Source organism: Rhinoderma darwinii, chromosome 7, assembly GCF_050947455.1.
Source record: "Rhinoderma darwinii isolate aRhiDar2 chromosome 7, aRhiDar2.hap1, whole genome shotgun sequence".
Taxonomy (NCBI): domain Eukaryota; kingdom Metazoa; phylum Chordata; class Amphibia; order Anura; family Rhinodermatidae; genus Rhinoderma; species Rhinoderma darwinii.
Genome location: NC_134693.1, coordinates 8,124,391 through 8,145,157, shown reverse-complemented (window position 1 = coordinate 8,145,157; position 20,767 = coordinate 8,124,391). Strand labels below are relative to the sequence as shown.

Sequence of the window (20,767 nt, the reverse complement as noted above, 5' to 3'; positions counted from 1 at the left end):
ACTGGTGTGCTATATGTATACTGGTGTGCTATATGTATACTGGTGTGTTATATGTATACTGGTGTGTAATATGTATACTGGTGTGTTATATGGTTATATGTATACTGGTGTGTTATATGTATACTGGTGTGCTATATGTATACTGGTGTGCTATATGTATACTGGTGTGCTATATGTATACTGGTGTGCTATATGTATACTGGTGTGTTATATGTATACTGGTGTGTTATATGTATACTGGTGTGTTATATGTATACTGGTGTGTAATATGTATACTGGTGTGTTATATGGTTATATGTATACTGGTGTGTTATATGTATACTGGTGTGTTATATGGTTATATGTATACTGGTGTGTTATATGTATACTGGTGTGCTATATGTATACTGGTGTGCTATATGTATACTGGTGTGCTATATGTATACTGGTGTGCTATATGTATACTGGTGTGCTATATGTATACTGGTGTGTTATATGTATACTGGTGTGTTATATGTATACTGGTGTGTAATATGTATACTGGTGTGTTATATGGTTATATGTATACTGGTGTGTTATATGTATACTGGTGTGTAGTATGTGTATTGATGTGTGCTATATGTATACTGGTGTGTAATATGTATACTGGTTTGTTATATTTATACTGGTGTGTAATAAGTACAATTGTGTAATATGTGTAGTGTTGTGTTTTATGTATACTGGTGTGTTATATGTAACCTGTTGTATAATATGCATACTGGCATATACTGGTGTGTTATATGTATACTGGTGTGTTAAATATATTTATACTGGTATGTTATATGTTTACATGGCGACTATATGTATTCTGGTGTGTTATATGTATAATGTTGTATGATATGTATACTGGTGTGTAATATGTTTATTGGTGTGTTATACTTATGCTGGCATGTAATATTTATACTGGTGTGTTATATTGAGCTAGTCTGTTATATTTATGCTGGTGTATAACATGTATACTTGTTTGTTGTTTGTATACTGTTGTGTAAGACGTATACTGGTGTGTTATATGTATAATGGTGTGTAATATCGTTCCTGGTGTGTTATATGTATACTAGTGAAAAATAAGTAAACCGGTATGTTACATGTATACTGGTGTGTTGTATGTATACTGATGTGTAATATGTATATGTATACTAGTTTGTAATATGTATACTAGTGTGCTATATTTATACTGGTGTGTAATACGTACATGGGGTGTAATATGTATACTGATTTTTTATGTGTATACTGGCATTTAATATGTAAACTGGTGTGTAATACGTATACCGGTGTTTAATATAAATATTGGTGTACTATATGTATACCGCTGTGTAATATATATATTACAGCGATGGGGGAGAGCTCCTGCTTCATTCAGTTGCTTTACAGCCAAAGACAGGACTGATCTTTAGTCTGGGAGGAAGTTATGGATGATCTCCTGAGATTTACGGCTCCTCTGTACCGCACATTATAACTCCATATTACTGCAATGGGATATGGCTCAATTGCTTTTTTCTCACAGATTACATATACATTTGTAAGGAAAAAAATTCCATATGACTCTATATAAATCAGAAGCACACAAAGCAACAGCATGGCCCCATAGATCCCTACAGGTGCTGGACCATATGACACAGATTCGGAGATATGCTGCCGTGTGCACAAGCCCTTAAAGGGGTATTCCGGTTCTAACAAATTAGCACCTGTTCACTGAATATTAGGCTTTATACAGGCATTTTAAATAGACCCTCAGCTAAATTGTTCAGAATTAGTTTGACAGCAATATTTTGGACTCTTTTCAATAACATACAGCAGAATAGTGAGTGCAGCTCTGGAGTATAATACAGGATGTAACTCAGGATCAGTAATGTAATGTACACAGTGACTCCACCAGCAGAATAGTGAGTGCAGCTCTGGAGTATAATACAGGATGTAACTCAGGATCAGTACATGATAAGTAATGTAATGTATGTACACAGTGACTCCACAAGCAGAATAGTGAGTGCAGCTCTGGAGTATAATACAGGATGTAACTCAGGATCAGTACAGGATAAGTAATGTAATGTATGTACACAGTGACTCCACCAGCAGAATAGTGAGTGCAGCTCTGGAGTATAATACAGGATGTAACTCAGGATCAGTACAGGATAAGTAATGTAATGTATGTACACAGTGACTCCACCAGCAGAATAGTGAGTGCAGCTCTGGAGTATAATACAGGATATAACTCAGGATCAGTACAGGAGAAGTAATGTAATGTATGTACACAGTGACTCCACCAGCAGAATAGTGAGTGCAGCTCTGGAATATAATACAGGATGTAACTCCGGATCAGTACAGGATAAGTAATGTAATGTATGTACACAGTGACTACACCAGCAGAATAGTGAGTGCAGCTCCGGAGTATAATACAGGATGTAACTCAGGATCAGTACAGGATAAGTAATGTAATGTATGTACACAGTGACTACACCAGCAGAATAGTGAGTGCAGCTCTGGAGTATAATACAGGATGTAACTCAGGATCAGTACAGGATAAGTAATGTATGTACACAGTGACTCCACCAGCAGAATAGTGAGTGCAGCTCTGGAGTATAATACAGGATATAACTCAGGATCAGTACAGGATAAGTAATGTGATGTGTGTACACAGTGACTCCACCAGCAGAATAGTGAGTGCAGCTCTGGAGCATAATACAGGATATAACTCAGGATCAGTACAGGATAAGTAATGTAATGTTTGTACACAGTGACTCCACCAGCAGAATAGTGAGTGCAGCTCTGGAGTATAATACAGGATGTAACTCAGGATCAGTACAGGATAAGTAATGTAATGTATGTACACAGTGACTCCACCAGCAGAATAGTGAGTGCAGCTCTGGAATATAATACAGGATGTAACTCCGGATCAGTACAGGATAAGTAATGTAATGTATGTACACAGTGACTACACCAGCAGAATAGTGAGTGCAGCTCCGGAGTATAATACAGGATGTAACTCAGGATCAGTACAGGATAAGTAATGTAATGTATGTACACAGTGACTACACCAGCAGAATAGTGAGTGCAGCTCTGGAGTATAATACAGGATGTAACTCAGGATCAGTACAGGATAAGTAATGTATGTACACAGTGACTCCACCAGCAGAATAGTGAGTGCAGCTCTGGAGTATAATACAGGATATAACTCAGGATCAGTACAGGATAAGTAATGTGATGTGTGTACACAGTGACTCCACCAGCAGAATAGTGAGTGCAGCTCTGGAGCATAATACAGGATATAACTCAGGATCAGTACAGGATAAGTAATGTAATGTTTGTACACAGTGACTCCACCAGCAGAATAGTGAGTGCAGCTCTGGAGTATAATACAGGATGTAACTCAGGATCAGTACAGGATAAGTAATGTAATGTATGTACACAGTGACTCCACCAGCAGAATAGTGAGTGCAGCTCTGGAGTATAATACAGGATGTAACTCAGGATCAGTACAGGATAAGTAATGTAATGTTTGTACACAGTGACTCCACCAGCAGAATAGTGAGTGCAGCTCTGGAGTATAATACAGGATGTAACTCAGGATCAGTACAGGATAAGTAATGTAATATTTGTACACAGTGAGTCAACTTTCTATGTAGGGTAATTCTATATGTAAACTGTAACATGATGATCAGATGTGGAAATATCTTTCATTTACTTAATCCCTGTCGTTCTTTTGTTACACTGTCATTTTAAACATGTACTTTTTAGTGAATATTTGTTTTTTTCGGAGCTCTATCTTTATCCCACCCTCCCCCACTATTTTCACCCGGCACACACAGTATATACTATATCTTCTGGGGATCATTGTAACTTTAGTCTTTGTCACTCATCAGCAGATAGCAGCGGCAGGTTGTGTATTATCACGTGGTCCGGGGGTCTGTATTTTGTCACTTCCATCATATCTTTTGCTTTGCGGGGTGGGACTTGTATTACGATGCAGCTTCAGGAGAGGCTCTTCATACAACGGCTGCGGCTTCTTCCGCACCTGGCGCCAATTACCACTTAATTGAATCCTTAGCCACATAAACTCCAGGAGTGGAGACCGTCCTATTAATTACTCTTTAATGATGTCCCAGGTCTTAATACAATCTCTGCGTATTTTTTAAGTGATTTTGTCTTTCAAGTGCTTTTTAATTATTCATTTTGTTACTGGCTTTTGGCATTTTGTCGCTTTTCCTCCGGTCGTTGAGTGAAATTTTTGCCATAATGTATTTATTATATGACTGGGATGTAATGTAACATATTGACGACATTGTCACCAGATGCTGCAAATTGTAGTAAAAGAATGGAACAAAGTCGCCTACATTTCTGCAACAAAATCTGCCACTTGTGAACTGACCCTTAGGGTATGTTCACACGCAGTGGTTTCAGACGTAATTCGGCCCATTTACGCCGCAAATTACGCCTGAAATAACGGCACCATTACGCCTCCAAACATCTGCCCATTGCTTGCAATGGGATTTACAGTGTTCTGTTCCCACGAGGCGTAATTTTACGCGTCGTTGTCAAAATACTGCGCGTAAAATGACGCCGGGTCAAAAGAAGTGCAGGTAATTTCTTGGGACGTTTTTGGAGGTGTTTTTCATTGACTCCATTGAAAAACAGGTCCAAAAATGGCCGTAAAATACGCAGCGAAAAACGCGAGTTGCTACAAAAACGTCTGATAATCAGGAGCTGTTTTCGCTTGAAAACAGCTCTGTATTTTTAGACGTTTTTTTGCTAAGCTGTGTGAACACAGCCTAAGGGCACATTCAGACGTGGCGGAATTGCAGTGGAAATCCTTTGCAGACAGTCTGACAATTGGTTTCCACACCTTTTTAGTTATCTTTGTGCAGACGTTGCGGGAAAACTCCGCTGCGGACCATAGGCTGCGGTGCAGAATTTTCCCTCCCAGCATGCACTGTCTGTTGCGGAGAAGAAGCGGAATTTCACTGCGGATTTCAGCCTCTGCAATGCAAAAACTGAAATCTGTGGCAAGTCCGCTGTGATATCTGCAACGTCTGAATTACCTGTCAAATATGCAAATGTTGCTGCAGATTCGTTGCGTAATTGCCCCAAATCTGCACCAACATTTGCAGCGGAAAAATTCTGCCACGTCTGAACATGCCATTAGGGTATTTTCACACAGAAACGTAAAAACTTCTGAAAATTCGGAGCTGTTTTCAAGGGAAAATAGCTCCTGGATTTCAGGCGTTTTTTGAGCAACTCGCGTTTTCGCTGCGTTTGTTACGGCCGTTTTTGGAGCTTTTTTCTATAGAGTCTAGAAAAACGGCTCCAAAAACGTCCCAAGATGAGACCTGCACTTCTTTTTCGCAGGTGCTTTTTTTACGCGGCCATTTTTCCGAACGGCCACGTCAAAAAAACGCCCGTCGGAACAGAACTCAATGGGCAGAAAAACTGGTGAAAAATGGCGCAAAATAAGCCGTGTGACATACCCTGACAGTTGTGCTCCATAGAAGTCATAGAACGTTGTGTGACACTTGCACAGAACTTCCATTGACTATCAGGGTATGTTCACACGCAGTAGCAAAATACATCTGAAATTACGGAGCTGTTTTCGCCTGAAAACAGCTCCTGATTTTCAGACGTTTTTTAACAACTAACGTTTTTCGCGGCGTATTTTACAGACGTTATTGGAGCTGTTTTTCAATAGAGTCAATGAAAAACGTCTCCAAAAAGGTCCCAAGAAGTGACATGCACTTTTTTTTTTGCGGGCGTCTTTTTACTCGCCAGATTTTGACAGCGACGCGTAAAATTACACCACGTGGGAACAGAACGCGGTAAAACCCATTGCAAGCAAGCAAGTTTGTAGGCGTATTAGGGGCGTTTTTTCAGGCGTAATTCGAGGCGTAAAACACACGAATTACGCCTAAAAACACTGCGTGTGAACATACCCTCAGGGTGACATAAAGTCACATCGTGATTTGATTCATGTATCACTTTGGAGTCGTAAGCCCTTTACTCAAGAACCTCACATCAATGCTATCCTGTGTGGGAAACTCTGCTTGTTCCACTATGTAGCAATCAGTTAATGAATCCCACGAGATCAGCACTAGTCTCCTAAAATACTCTGTGCTGCTGGGAACCCTGCTCCCACCACTTTCCTAACTCTGTGACCTCCCAATTATCTCCATTCCCCTCCTTATATGATGACTCTGTCTCTATCACATGCAGACCTATCCTCACCAACATCATCACATCAGTTTACAGGTCACTGTCTCACAAAATCCTCTCCTGAAATACTCTGTGCTGCGTGAAAGTAACCTTGCTCTTTCCACCATGTAACTCTCAAAAAGTCTATTCCCCTACTTACACCATGACGCTGCCCCTGTATTCACTGACACCATCACATGAGTGGACAAGTCACTGCCTCCTATTAAGTCAGCAAACCCCACTCCTGAAATACCAGCTTCAGAGAAGGATTGCCAGCTGTGGGGTGAAGGGAAGGCTACGGGTTCTTGTAGGTCCTAGTCATTATTATAGATGTACTAACGCAAACACCATCAACATTATCTATCTCATACTGGATCTATCTATCTATCTATCTATCTATCTAATACCTATCTATCTATCTATCTATCTATCTATCTATCTATCTATCTATCTATCTATCTCATATCTATCTATCTATCTATCTATCTATCTATCTATCTATCTATCTATCTATCTATCTATCTATCTATCTATCTATCTATCTATCTATCTATCTATCAATTCAATTCAAAGAAGCTTTATTGGCAGGACCAAATACATATTAGCATTGCCAAAGCAAGTAAGAAGTAAGGGAATGAGGGATAGGGACTGAGGGATTGGGGGATAGGGACACATCTAGGGTCGGGGTTATACAAGTCTATGGCATATCATGTCTCTCTCAGTCCATGGCATGCAGTGACATATTGTGCCGCTGTGCCCACTGTGGTTTCCTCTTCACCCAGCAGGATGTAGAGTTTCTCTTGCTCTTCCATGGAGCTGAAGTCCGGTAAGAGATCAGAGAGTCTCCTGAAGTGAGTGTCCCTCACTGCTGAGTATTTGGAGCAGTGTAGCAGGAAGTGGGCCTCATCCTCCACGGCCTCCTGGTCGCACTGTTGGCACAGTCGGCTCTCCCTGGGCTTGTAGGTCTGTCTGTGGCGCCCGGATTCGATGAGCAGGTTGTGGGCGCTCAGTCTGTAGCGGCTCAGGATCTGTCTGTCTCTGGGGTTTGGCAGTTTCTCCAGATATGGCGCCAGTTTATATTCCCGCTGTAGACTCCGGTATATTGTCAGTTTCTGGGATGTCTTTATGTCGTTTCTCCAGTCACTGATATATTCCTCTTGGCCTTTGTTTATTGTCTTCTTGATTTCGGCTTTTGTGAGGCCGCGCTGGGTGACATTTTCTTCAGGCCGGGTCAGGGTGAGATGTTCTGGGGGGCCTGGTTTACCTGGGACCCCTTGGTGTAACAGGGCTTTATGGTGATAGGAACTTTGCCTGCTGCTGTGTAGATGGGCCCAGAATGATAGCGCCCTCTTCTGGATTGTGAGGTGTAGTGGGAATCTGCCCAGTTCTGCCCGACAGGCACTATTTGAGGTGCTCCGATGGACTTGGAGAAGGTGTTTGCAGAATTCTAGGTGGAAGATTTCTGTTGGGCTGGAATCCCACCTTGACAAGTCTGGGTATGTGTCCGGACCCCAGACTTCACTGGCATACAGGAGGATTGGGGAGATGATGGAGTCAAAGATTTTCAGCCAGACCGTCACTGGTGGTTTGAGATGATAGAGTTTTCGTCTGATGGCATAGAAGGTTTTGCACGCCTTGTCTTTCAGAATCTCTATGGCTTGTTTAAAGCTTCCTGATTGGTTGATTTCTAGGCCCAGGTAAGTGTACCTGTCGGTCGCTGTGATTGTGGCGTTATTTAGTGTGAAGGTCGGGTGCCTGGGGGATTTTGAGTTTCTCTTCTGGAACACCATGATGTTGGTTTTCTTGGCATTGATGGGTAGTGCCCACGTGGAGCTGAATTTTTCTAGGATTTGCAGGTTGTCTTGGAGACCTTTCTCGGTTGGTGATAGTAACAGAAGGTCATCTGCATACAGCAGGAATTTCACCTGGGTGTCATGGAGGGCGAGACCTGGTGCTGAGGAGGATTCCAGAGCTGTGGCCAGTTCATTGATGTAGATGTTGAAGAGCGTTGGACTGAGGCTGCAGCCTTGTCGGACTCCTCGGCTCTGCTGGAAATCAGCCGTTCTTCTCCCGTTCACCTTCACGCTGCATCTGTTCTCTGTGTAGGAGCTTCTGATGACGTCATAGGTTTTACCTCCTATTCCGCTCTCCAGCAGTTTCAGGAATAGGCCCGGGTGCCACACTGAGTCAAAGGCCTTCTTAAAGTCCACAAAACAGGCGTAAATCTTCCCATGCTTTGTATTGTGGACGTGGCTCTTGATGAGGCTGCGCAGGGTGTAGATGTGGTCAGTGGTGCGGTGGTTTGGCATGAACCCAGCTTGGCTTTGGTGGAGGACATTGTGCTGGGTGAGGAAGCTGAGGATTCTCTTATTCAGGATGCTGCTGAACAGTTTCCCCAGGTTGCTGCTGACACATATCCCTCGGTAGTTGGCCGGGTCGTACCTGTCCCCACTCTTGTGGATTGGTGTTATAAGGCCTTGGTTCCAGATTTGCGGGAAGTAGCCGGCACTCAGCACTATATTAAATAGTTTGACTATTGCGGCCTGTATTTCTGGCGGGCTGTGTTTTATCATTTCTGGTGAGATTCTGTCTAGGCCGCTGGATTTTTTACACCTTATGTCTGAGGTTCTCTCTGTTACTTCTTGCAGTGTTATTGGTGTATCCAGGGGGTTTTGAGAATCTTTAAGTGTTTCCTCCATCGCCTTCAATTTTGATATTATTTGTTTTTGTTCTTGGCTTTGTTCTTCTTTCGGGATATCTTTGTAGAGGTCCCTGAAATATTGGAGCCAGATGTTGCCATTTTGAATATGAAGGTTGTTTTTCTTGCAATTTTTGCCCATGTGTTTCCATAATTCCCAGAAAGAGTTGTCATGGAGGGCATCTTGGAGTTGGGTAAGTTTGGTGGAGATGTGCCTTTGTTTTTTCTTTCGGAGGATGGTCTTGTATTGCCTCTGTATGTTGCTGTAGGCCTCCTTCAGACCGGTGTTGTTTGGGTCTCGGTGCTTCTTATTTGAGGCATTTCTTAGGGTCTTCCGTACTTCTTTGCACTCACGGTCAAACCAACCGTTAGGATGTATTTCTTGTGGCCTCTTGTAGTCACATCTTTTCAGGTCAGACTTCTCTGCCATGGTATAGAATATATTATTGAGGTCATTTACGGCCTGATTGACCCCTCCTGGGCTTGTCTCATACACCTTGTTGTAGAGGTTGTGAAGCATCTCCTGCACTTCTGGTCTGTTCATTGTCTCTTTATATTTTATAGTTGACGTTTTGGACCATTTATAAGATGGGGGCAGGTTGAAGAGGCCGGTTTGATGTGGTTTTTGTGCAGATGGTTTGGTTGTGGATTTGATGTATAGAAGTAATTGGTTGTGATCTGACAGGTGCGTTTGTGGAGTGACTATGAGTGCACCAATGTTTGCGGGGTCCATGTCCGTGATGGCATAGTCTACTACACTGCTGCCTACATGGGAGTTTAGTGTATACCTTCCTAAAGAGTCTCCCTTGGTGCGGCCATTCAGTATGTGGAGTCCTAAGCTTCGACATAGATTCAGTAGTTTTTTCCCGCTTTTGTTGACGGTGCTGTCATAGCTGTTTCTCTCTTTCTGTAGGGAGTTATGACAGTCGGCCTCTGCTCCAAAGATGAAGATGTTTCCATCATTGGTCAGGTAGTCTTTATCTCTCCCCGTTCTTGCATTGAGGTCTCCGTAGATGAGAACGCTGCCCAGGGTCTGGAAATGGGCGGCTTCCCTTTGTATAATCTCAAAGCTGTCTGGGTTGGAGTACGGGGACTCTGGCGGTGCGATGTACGTTGCGCAGAGATACATGTCAGACTGAGAGGTGAGGATGGAGCTGCCTATTCTTATCCAGATGTGGCTGTCTCCTCGCTTCACGGCTTTGATCTGCTCATGGAGCTCCTCCTTGTACCAGACTAATATTCCTCCTGAACACCGACCCTGCTTGATGTGTTTATTTTTCAGGGCGGGGACAGAGATTTCCCTGTATCCAGTGGGCACCAGGGACTCATTCTCTGTCCTAGTCCATGTTTCCAGGAGGATTTGTATATCGATATTTTTCAGTCTTTGGATGAAGTCTGGATCGTTAATTTTGCATCCAAAGGCTGAGGCGTTGAGGCCTTGAATATTCCAGCTGCTGATTATAAAGGACGTCATTGTGTGTCCATATACCTTGTAATGAGCGGCGCTGTGTAGGACGGGCTGGAGATGTGACTGTTGGATGTGTTGTAGATGTTCTCGTGTTGTACAGTCACATTAGTTTTTTACATAGAGTGCTGAGCAGGGTCTTTAGCATCTCCATGTCTCTGCTCTGCGTGTCTCTGTGTGAGGCAGGGGGTTTCCTCCATGTCTCTGCTCTGCGTGTCTCTGTGTGAGGCAGGGTGTTTCCTCCATGTCTCTGCTCTGCGTGTCTCTGTGTGAGGCAGGGGGTTTCCTCCATGTCTCTGCTCTGCGTGTCTCTGTGTGAGGCAGGGGGTTTCCTCCATGTCTCTGCTCTGTGTGTCTCTGTGTGAGGCAGGGGGTTTCCTCCATGTCTCTGCTCTGTGTGTCTCTGTGTGAGGCAGGGGGTTTCCTCCATGTCTCTGCTCTGCGTGTCTCTGTGTGAGGCAGGGGGTTTTCTCCATGGCTTTTGCCTCTGTTGGTCTGACCTTGGGTACAGGGGTTTTTCTCCTGGGTGTAGTGAAGTGTGTGGAGTTTGAGGTCTTTTCATTGTTAGTGACGTCTCCATGTTTTGGCTTTGGCTGGTGTGGGGTCCAGGTCTGGGGGGTCTGTTCAGCACAATGTCTTTCAGTTCTTTGGCCAGAAGGCTGACCCCTCGTTTGTTGAGGTGTTTGTCATCATACAGGTGGTGCTGCTCTATGGAGGGGTGTTGTGCCAGGCTGATGTTTGACATTGAGCTGATGTTCGCTGCCAGCTCTGTGTTGATGGCCTGGGTGATCTCGTTGGGTACATCTTTTCTTGGGAGCACGGATGATATAATTATTTTACTGTCAGGGAACTTTTGTTGTGCCGTCTTTGCTAGTTGGGTCAGTTGTTCTGCAATCTGCTGTTGCTGGTCTTGGAGGTTGTTTGTACCCGTGTGTATAATGAGATGGTTTGGATTGGTAAAATGTGGGTTATTGATGACTGATGTGACTTGTTGGATAGTTGCACAGTGAATTTTACTGACCCTTTTTCCTGGGAAGAGTCGCCGTGTATTAAGGTATTTGCCATTTGAGTCAATTATTAGGACAGTATCAGGACATTGTGACTTGCGGGTGGCTTGTCTGATGCTTGTGTCCTGGGTCCTGCTTGGTGGTGTTATGTGGTGCTGCTGTGGTTCTGTGCTGGAGGATTGGTTGGCGGTCGGCTTTGTACCCACTTGTATCGCTCTGTTTTCTCCTAGTTTGTTTTCATTAATTTCAGGAATATTTATTGGGTTTGGGTGATTTGATGTACTAGCGCCCTGGTCATTGGCAGTCCTTACGTCAGCGCTCTCCCTTGCTCCTAGACTTTGTGTTTGTGGTTTTAGATTTTCTATCTCTAATCTGAGCTTTGTATTTTCTTGTTGCAGCTCTCGGAGTGTACATTGTATTTCCTGCAGAGCTGATGCATGTTCACACTTCAGTTTGTTTATCTCTTTAATTACTTGGTCATTTGTGTTTTTGTCACCGAGATTTCTTTGAAGTTCTTCTTTGAATTGTACAAAGTCTCTTTCTAATTGAGATAAACAGTCTCTGAGGGTGTCGGGTGAGGGGTGTGGGACATTGGGACATGGGGCAGCGGGGGTGTCGCTGGAGATTGTCTCTGTATGTCCATCTCTGGTTTGGGTTGCTGGAGTTTGTTGTTCTTTGTAAGTTTGGGCCTGGTCTTTAATATGATGAAAGATTTCTTGGAATTCCTCTAGCTTGTCCTCATTGCCTTGTATGAGAACGTTGCCGTTATTGTATAGACTTATGGTAAGTGTAATACTCCCATCATTTCCTGGGTCTTTTATTCTGATCTGTCGGCCCTTATTGATGCCACACTTTGATATGTCCTTATAGTGCTGGCACAGGGCTGTGTGCCAGGCGGAGCGGTGCTCAGTGTAGAATAATACATTTGTTTTCCTCTTGACTTCTTCTTTAGAGGTAAAGTCAGCAAAAAGTGTCTCTGGATTGTGTCTGATTGTGGCATGTTTTACTGCTTTCCTCGCTTGAATGCTCCTCTGCTCTTCGGAGTATGTGATCTCCAAGGTGCCGGACCCCCTGTTGTCTGAATCTTCTATCCCAAACTCCGTCTTATGGACATTTACTTTATTCTGCATTTCTTGTTCTAAGTTGTGATTTTCCATTTTTAGATAAATCCTTATATCTCTGGTGTTTTCTCTCTAGTAGGATTGTGTTGGTGTTGCAGGAAGTTCTTACCTTTTGGATGCTCAGTTCTCTGGACTCGGTCAGACTTGATGTTCTCTGCTGCAGTCTGTCCTCTAAGCAAAATTCTTGTTTTTTCTTTCAAATCTTTACATTTCTTATTTTTCATGAAGAACTTTTAGTCCTGCTTCTTCCTGTCTTCCATGGAGTCTGTATTATCCAGGTTATGCCTTACAGTTTGCTCATTACAAGGTATATATTGATGTAGACTCAGGAGCTCATGTTCAGTGCTGCTTACTCCTTGGGAACCTGGGCGGTTCTATCTATCTATCTATCTATCTATCTCATATCTATCTATCTCATATCTATCTATCTCATATCTATCTATCTATCTATCTATCTATCTATCTATCTCATATCTATCTATCTATCTATCTATCTATCTATCTATCTATCTATCTATCTATCTATCTATCTATCTATCTATCTATCTATCTCATATCTATCTATCTCATATCTATCTATCTATCTATCTATCTATCTATCTATCTATCTATCTATCTATCTATCTATCTCATATCTATCCAGTGGCGGATTAAGAAGACCATGGGCCCTGGGCTGTTACCCAAACTTGGGCCCCCCTTCTCCACCACCACCCTGCCGCGCCGTAACTATTGCTAACACTACCTAAACACTAGTACACAAAGTAGGCACATTATGCACAAAGTACACACAGTACGCACATTATGCACAAAGTACGCACATTATGCACAAAGTACGCACATTATGCACAAAGTACACACAGTACACAAAGTAGGCACATTATGCACAAAGTACGCACATTATGCACAAAGTACGCACAGTACACAAAGTACCACATTATGCACAAAGTACACAAAGTAGGCACATTATGCACAAAGTACGCACAGTACACAAAGTACCATATTATGCACAAAGTACGCACATTATGCACAAAGTAAGGACATTATGCACAAAGTACGCACATTATGCACAAAGTACACAAAGTACGCACATTATGCACAAAGTAGGCACATTATGCACAAAGTACGCACATTATGCACAAAGTACACAAAGTACGCACATTATGCACAAAGTATGCACAGTACACAAAGTACCACATTATGCACAAAGTACGCACATTATGCACAAAGTACACACATTATGCACAAAGTACACAAAGTACGCACATTATGCACAAAGTACCCACATTATGCACAAAGTACACAAAGTACGCACATTATGCACAAAGTATGCACATTATGCACAAAGTATGCACAGTACACAAAGTACCACATTATGCACAAAGTAGGCACATTATGCACAAAGTACGCACATTATGCACAAAGTACGCACATTATGCACAAAGTAGGCACATTATGCACAAAGTATGCACAGTACACAAAGTACGCACATTATGCACAAAGTACGCACAGTACAAAGTACGCACATTATGCACAAAGTACGCACAGTACACAAAGTACACACATTATGCACAAAGTACACAAAGTAGGCACATTATACACAAAGTATGCATAGTACACAAAGTACACACGAGTATGTACATTATACACTAAGTAGGCACATTATACACGAGTATGCACAAAGTACACCTTGTAAACACATGAATATGGACATTAAACATACATGAATATGGACATTAAACATACATGAATATGGACATTAAACATACATGAATATGGACATTAAACATACATGAATATGGACATTAAACATACATGAATATGGATATTAAACACACATGAATATGGATATTAAACACACATGCACTTACCTTTTATGTCTTCACTGCAGCTCTTCTCCTGCTCACAGCACAGAGCCCGCCGACAGTCTCCCCTCCCCCATGTCCCGACAGCTAGCAGCAGAGATGTTTAGAGCAGGGAAGGGGGGCTGGAGGGGGAGCTTCTAAAGCAGCACAGACCACGGCTGCTAAGTAGAAGCAAAGCTCCCCTCGCCTGACAGGTGCGGTCCTGGCACCGGGGCTCCCTCCGGTGCTAGCGACGCCACTGGGCATGAGGGGGTTCGGGCGGTCATAGGCTCCTTGGGCCCCCTGGCAGTCTTGGGCCCCGGGCGACCGCCCGAAACGCCCTAATGATAATCCGCCACTGTATCTATCTATCTATCTCATATCTATCTATCTATCTATCTATCTATCTATCTATCTATCTATCTATCTATCTATCTATCTATCTATCTATCTATCTATCTCATATCTATCTATCTATCTCATATCTATCTATCTATCTATCTATCTATCTATCTATCTCATATCTATCTATCTATCTATCTATCTATCTATCTATCTATCTATCTATCTCATATCTATCTATCTCATATCTATCTATCTCATATCTATCTATCTATCTATCTATCTATCTATCTATCTATCTATCTATCTCATATCTATCTATCTATCTATCTATCTATCTATCTATCTATCTATCTATCTATCTATCTATCTATCTATCTATCTATCTATCTATCTATCTATCTAGCAGATATAAAAAAATGGCGACAGCACCCTGCGACACTAATGCCACCTAAACCACTAAATATAAATAGATATGCACTAAAGCTAAATCTACCTACAAATAGGGAGGTTCTTAGTGCACATTTTGATCAAAAAGTGTTAGCCCACCTGCCACGACAAGGCGACCTCTGTAAGGTGGGAACCTACGCTGCACATACACCCAGAACTGGGACTAAGCCTACATATATACCTGGGGATGGTAGGATCCAGCATTGAACTGATTAAAATCACCCAGGGCAGAATGGGAGGAGTGCAAGAACAACAAGTGGAGGCCGTCACTAACCCCACATATATGGATCCCATAAACACAACAAAAATTGAACAGCACATTCCAACTAAATGATACAAAATACGCAGGTGCAAGAACACCTATGACTGCAGATATACAGCAGATATAAAAAAATGGCGACAGCACCCTGCAACACTAATGCCACCTAAACCACTAAATATAAATAGATATGCACTCAAGCTAAATCTACCTATCTATCTATCTATCTATCTATCTATCTATCTATCTATCTATCTATCTATCTATCTATCTATCTATCTCATATCTATCTATCTATCTATCTATCTATCTATCTATCTATCTATCTATCTATCTATCTATCTATCTATCTATCTATCTCATATCTATCTATCTATCTATCTATCTATCTATCTATCTATCTATCTATCTGTTATCTATCTATCTATCTATCTATCTATCTATCTATCTATCTATCTATCTATCTATCTATCTATCTATCTATCTATCTATCTATCTATCTATCTATCTATCTATCTCATATCTCTATCTATCTATCTATCTATCTATCTATCTATCTATCTATCTATCTATCTATCTATCTATCTATCTATCTATCTATCTATCTATCTATCTATCTATCTATCTATCTATCTATCTATCTATCTATCTATCTCATATCTATCTCATATCTATCTAATATCTATCTATCTATCTATCTATCTATCTATCTATCTATCTATCTATCTATCTATCTATCTATCTATCTATCTATCTATCTATCTATCTATCTCATATCTATCTATCTCATATCTATCTATCTCATATCTATCTATCTATATCTATCTATCTATCTATCTATCTATCTATCTATCTATCTATCTATCTATCTATCTATCTATCTATCTATCTATCTATCCTACAGCACCTCTAGAGGAGAAAGGGAGAATTACACGGTGCCTATTGAAATCAATAAACATTGGTGGTCCTCCACTTACATGGTGTCCAGCTTATAGAGGAATGTCTACATGTTGGGTCCGTCCTGTCACTGCCCATTTATTTTATATTTTTTGGATTCTTCTTTCTCTATTCATGAATTGTGTAATGACTTCTCAGCCTCTGGGTCGTAGATTAGATCTGGGTTTGCACCATGTCCATATTATATGAATATATGACCTGCGGCTAGCGATGTATGTCTTGTATCTGTCCTGATGTTACTGTCTGTTCTGTGTGTGACTGTGATACATTTACATTCCATATTTACCTAGATCATATCTGACTTAATTCTAGGTTCCTACCAGCCATAAGAAAGAAGGTGTCTATGACGTGCCAAAAAGTCAGCCGATAAGTGTACGTATCATTTCTTATCTTAAGCCATTTATATTGAGATTGATGACAAATAACTACACTGTTATATTCATCCATTATAATATATTACTGTATTTCATTTCTATATTATAGACTGGGTGGGGGAGGGGCTAAATTTGATCTTATTGTCATCTGAATAATTTGGGTGCTCTCATATAACTGTACTGAGGGGGCAACGACTAGAAATATGGGTTCAAGGCCTTCTCCATAACCACTGGCCAGGTTAACGGCCATTGGTGCTGACTTCTCCTTTAAGACCATGTCACATTTCTGCACCTTGGTTGTGGCTCCCAAGGCACAACCATATTGACTCTGTGGTTTTGTGGGTTTTCCAAGAAGAGCACGACTCTTGTCCATTGACTGTACCTGCATTGCAGCTCAGTTCCATTTACTTGAATGGGGATATGCTGCAGTACCAGACAACGCCTATGAACAACAGTGGCGCTGTTGGTAAAAAAAAAAAAAGACAACTTTTTCTAATCTCAGACAATCCCTTTAAATGTGAGGTGACTGGACAGAAGTTCTAATATGAACAATAACCCCTTCCTTCTGTTAACATTAATGGTGGCGAGAATAGGTCAAGTAAAGTAACGCTGCTCATGATGTGTTTTATGTAGTAACCGGTGGTGTAACTAAAATGACGGAATTCATGGGGTGGGTCGGGGGACCTGGCGCTTCCCTGCACCTTCTCTCCCTTGTTCACTGCTAAAGCTCAGTGGGGTTTTCTTCCCTATCCATAAATACGACAACTGCCCCTAGTGGTGGTTTGGTGTCAGTGTATAATTAGAATTTCAATGTTTAGGAATTCCACTTGGGAGTTGAAAGACGGTAATAAGGGGAACGCATGTTATATTTTTGTTTCTTTGGTTTTACTTTTTAAATTGTTTTTCCAAGTTGTTTTATGTTATCTGTCACGTAAAGTCTTCATAGTTATTTCTTTAGAAGTTCTTCATACATTTTATATGATGGATTTGATGTCGTCTGTGATTATGTAAATTATACAGAGGTGTGGATTAAGTAAGAAAAGCAGCCTAAGGCCTCGTTTACACGAACGTATTATACGCGCGTGCGACGCGCGTGCTTTGCACGCATGTCGTACGCACCTATATTAGTCAATGGGGCTGTTTAGACGATGCGTGAATTGCGCTCAGCGCGTGTGCGCAGAAAAAAACTCACGACATGTTCTATAATCGTGCGTTTTTCGCGCACTCACGCACCCATTGAAGTCAATGGGTGCGTGAAAACCACGCATGCCGCACAGAAGCACTTCCGTGCGAACTGCGTGATTCGCGCAAGAGCTGTCAAACTCCTGAATGTAAACAGAAAAGCACCACGTGCTTTTCTGTTTACAAACATCCAAACGGAGTGTCAAATTCGAGATGAGCGCACCGAACTTCACCGGGTTCGGCCAAACTCGTTTTGACCGAAACCGTTAAAAAATGTTCGGGTACGCGACGTCAGGAGACAGTCACTGTCCACGGTGCTGAAAGCGTTAAACTGGTTCAGCACCATGGACAGTGACTTCCGCTCCGAAAATCCATGAACCTGTAAAAAAAAAAAGACGTTCTGACTTACCGATAACTCCGGTCCGACCTCCCGGGATGACAGTTCAGTCCAAATGACAGCTGCAGCCAATCACAGGCCAAGCACAGGCTGCAGCCAATCACAGGCTGCAGCCAATCACAGGCTGCAGCGGTCTCATGGACTGCGGCGTCATCCTGGGAGGTGGGGCCGGATGGCAAGAGAGGGACGCGTCACCAAGGCAACGGCCGGGAGCCCGGACTGGGGGAAGCAGGAAGTTCTTGGTAAGTATGAAAGTATTTTTATATTCACAGGTTGGTGTATATTGTGTTCGGCATTCACTGTCGAGGGTGCTGAAAGAGTTACTGCCGATCAGTTAGCTCTTTCAGCACCTTGGACAGTGACGGGCGTCGACTAGCCTCATCTCTATGATGGCGGCTGCGCGAAAATCACGCAGCCGCGCATCATACACGGATGACACACGGAGCTGTCAAATGCCTTTTGCGCGTTTAAAACGCAACAAGGCTGCGTATACGCAGTGCATACGCCATACAAACGCGCGCAAAACGCAGCGTTTTTTGCGCGCGCAAAACGCACACGCTCGTGTAAATGAGGCCTAAGGGCAGATTCACACGAGCGTTGCGTTTTTGCGCGCGCAAACAACGCGGCGTTTTGCGAGCGCAAAAACCATTTGACAGCTGCGTGTGTCATGCGTGTCTGATGCGCGGCTGCGTGATTTTCGCGCAGCCGGCATCATAGAGATGAGGCTTGTCGACGCCCGTCACTGTCCAAGGTGCTGAAAGAGCTAACTCTTTCAGCACCATCGACAGTGAATGCCGAACACAACAGCGAAAAACCTGTAAAAAAAAAAGATAAAGTTCCTACTTACCGAGAACTTCCCGGCCGTTGCCTTGGTGACGCGTCCTTGGTGACGCGTCCTTGGTGACGCGCCTCTCGACATCGGGCCCCACCTCCCTGGATGACGCGGCAGTCCAAGTGACCGCTGCAGCCTGTGATTGGCTGCAGCCTGTGCTTGGCCTGTGATTGGCTGGAGCTGTCACTTGAACTGAAGTGTCATCCCGGGAGGTCGGACTGCAGGAAGGAGACAGGAGTAATCGGTAAGTTAGAACTTCGGTTTTTTTTACAGGTTCATGTATTTTGGGATCGCAAGTCACTGTCCATGGTGCTGAAACAGTTTAACTCTTTCAGCACCATGCACCGTGAATCTCTCCCGACGTCGCGGACCGGAATTTTTTTTGCCGGGTTCGGCCAAAACGAGTTTGGCCGAACCCGGTGAAGTTTGCCTCGGTTGTCGGGGTTCGCTCCTCGCAAAGACACTCCGTTTGGATGCTTGGAAACAGAAAAGCACGTGGTGCTTTTCTGTTTTCATTCATCCTTTTCACTGCTGTTGCGCGAATCACGCTCGCCCCACGGAAGTGCTTCCGTGTGGTGCGCGTGATTTTCACGCACCCATTGACTTCAATGGGTGCGTGATGCGCGAAATACGCAGAGTTATTGAACCTGTCGCGCTTTTTGCGCAGCAGACAAACGCTGCGCAAAAAGCACGGACTGTCTGTACTGCCCCATAGACTTGTATTGGACCATGCGTGCCGCGTGAAAACCACGCGGCCCGCACGGACCGAATACACGCTCGTGTGAATCCCCCCTAATAATTACATGGACAGGTCCCCAAGATCAGTACACTCATCTACTGAAATACTCTGTGCTGTTTTACATTGCACTATGTAACTCTGAAACTGTGACCTTCCACAAGATCACCACGCCTGCCTCATGAAATACTCTGTGCTGCTGGAGGATACTCACTCCTACCACTATGTAACTCTCAGCAGTTTGTGACCTCTGACTTGTCATCATTCTCCTCCTCGCATCATGTCCCTGTCACATACAGCCCTGACCCCACAGGTCACTGCCCTCCACAAGATCGATATTTTTCCAGTAGTTTCGGATTGGAGCTCCATGGTATATATATATACACAAACACACACACACACACACATTGGAGATGCGGATCATTCGGTTACATGAAGATGTTTGTCGTTGCTTTGTGTTGATGAGGTTCTGTATTACGAGTACAATGTAATCACCGCTGACAACCTGATCTCATGTGTCACTTCTGACATTTCCTTCATGGATCAGCCGATAACTCTACAGACTGTACCAGAACCTGCAGCACGTTCTGTCCATTACTCCAGTCACATCCAGAGCTGCATTTAGAATTCTGTAGGGTTCCTATTATCTCTGACAGCAGGGCCTCACTTCTCTCTTCTGCACTCCGCTAGGTCAGATCTGTTCAGGGCATCTACTGCTGCATTGCGTTGTGTGAGGCGTCGTTTATACCCAGGGAGTGTAATATAGAAAAATCTCCATCTCCCTTGATGCATTTCATGAATGTGTTTCATGATAAGATCTTTAGTTAGTACAGTAGATTTGTGAATGCAGCTTTGGGTGTGACTGGTGTTTATGATACAGAATCATTGCATCCAGCCACTTTGCCCGGTGG

The 20,767-nt window shown here is 43.0% G+C and overlaps 2 protein-coding genes across 8 annotated transcripts in view; both read left to right on the top strand.

Moving 5' to 3' along the window:
* Positions 1-20,767, top strand: part of DAB1 (DAB adaptor protein 1) — a 721,439-nt gene that overhangs the window by 648,538 nt on the left and 52,134 nt on the right. For 6 of the 7 annotated variants that reach the window (XM_075832689.1, XM_075832692.1, XM_075832694.1 and 3 more), the window contains one exon: positions 16,648-16,707. The exons of the other annotated variant lie outside the window; for it this stretch is intronic. In XM_075832689.1, the coding sequence (XP_075688804.1) occupies positions 16,648-16,707 (60 nt within the window). The remainder of the gene's footprint in view (positions 1-16,647; positions 16,708-20,767) is intronic. 7 annotated transcript variants of the gene reach the window in all.
* Positions 18,458-20,767, top strand: part of FYB2 (FYN binding protein 2) — a 174,536-nt gene continuing 172,226 nt past the window's right edge. The window contains exon 1 of the mRNA XM_075832055.1: positions 18,458-18,530. The gene's annotated coding sequence lies outside the window, so the exon portion shown is untranslated. The remainder of the gene's footprint in view (positions 18,531-20,767) is intronic.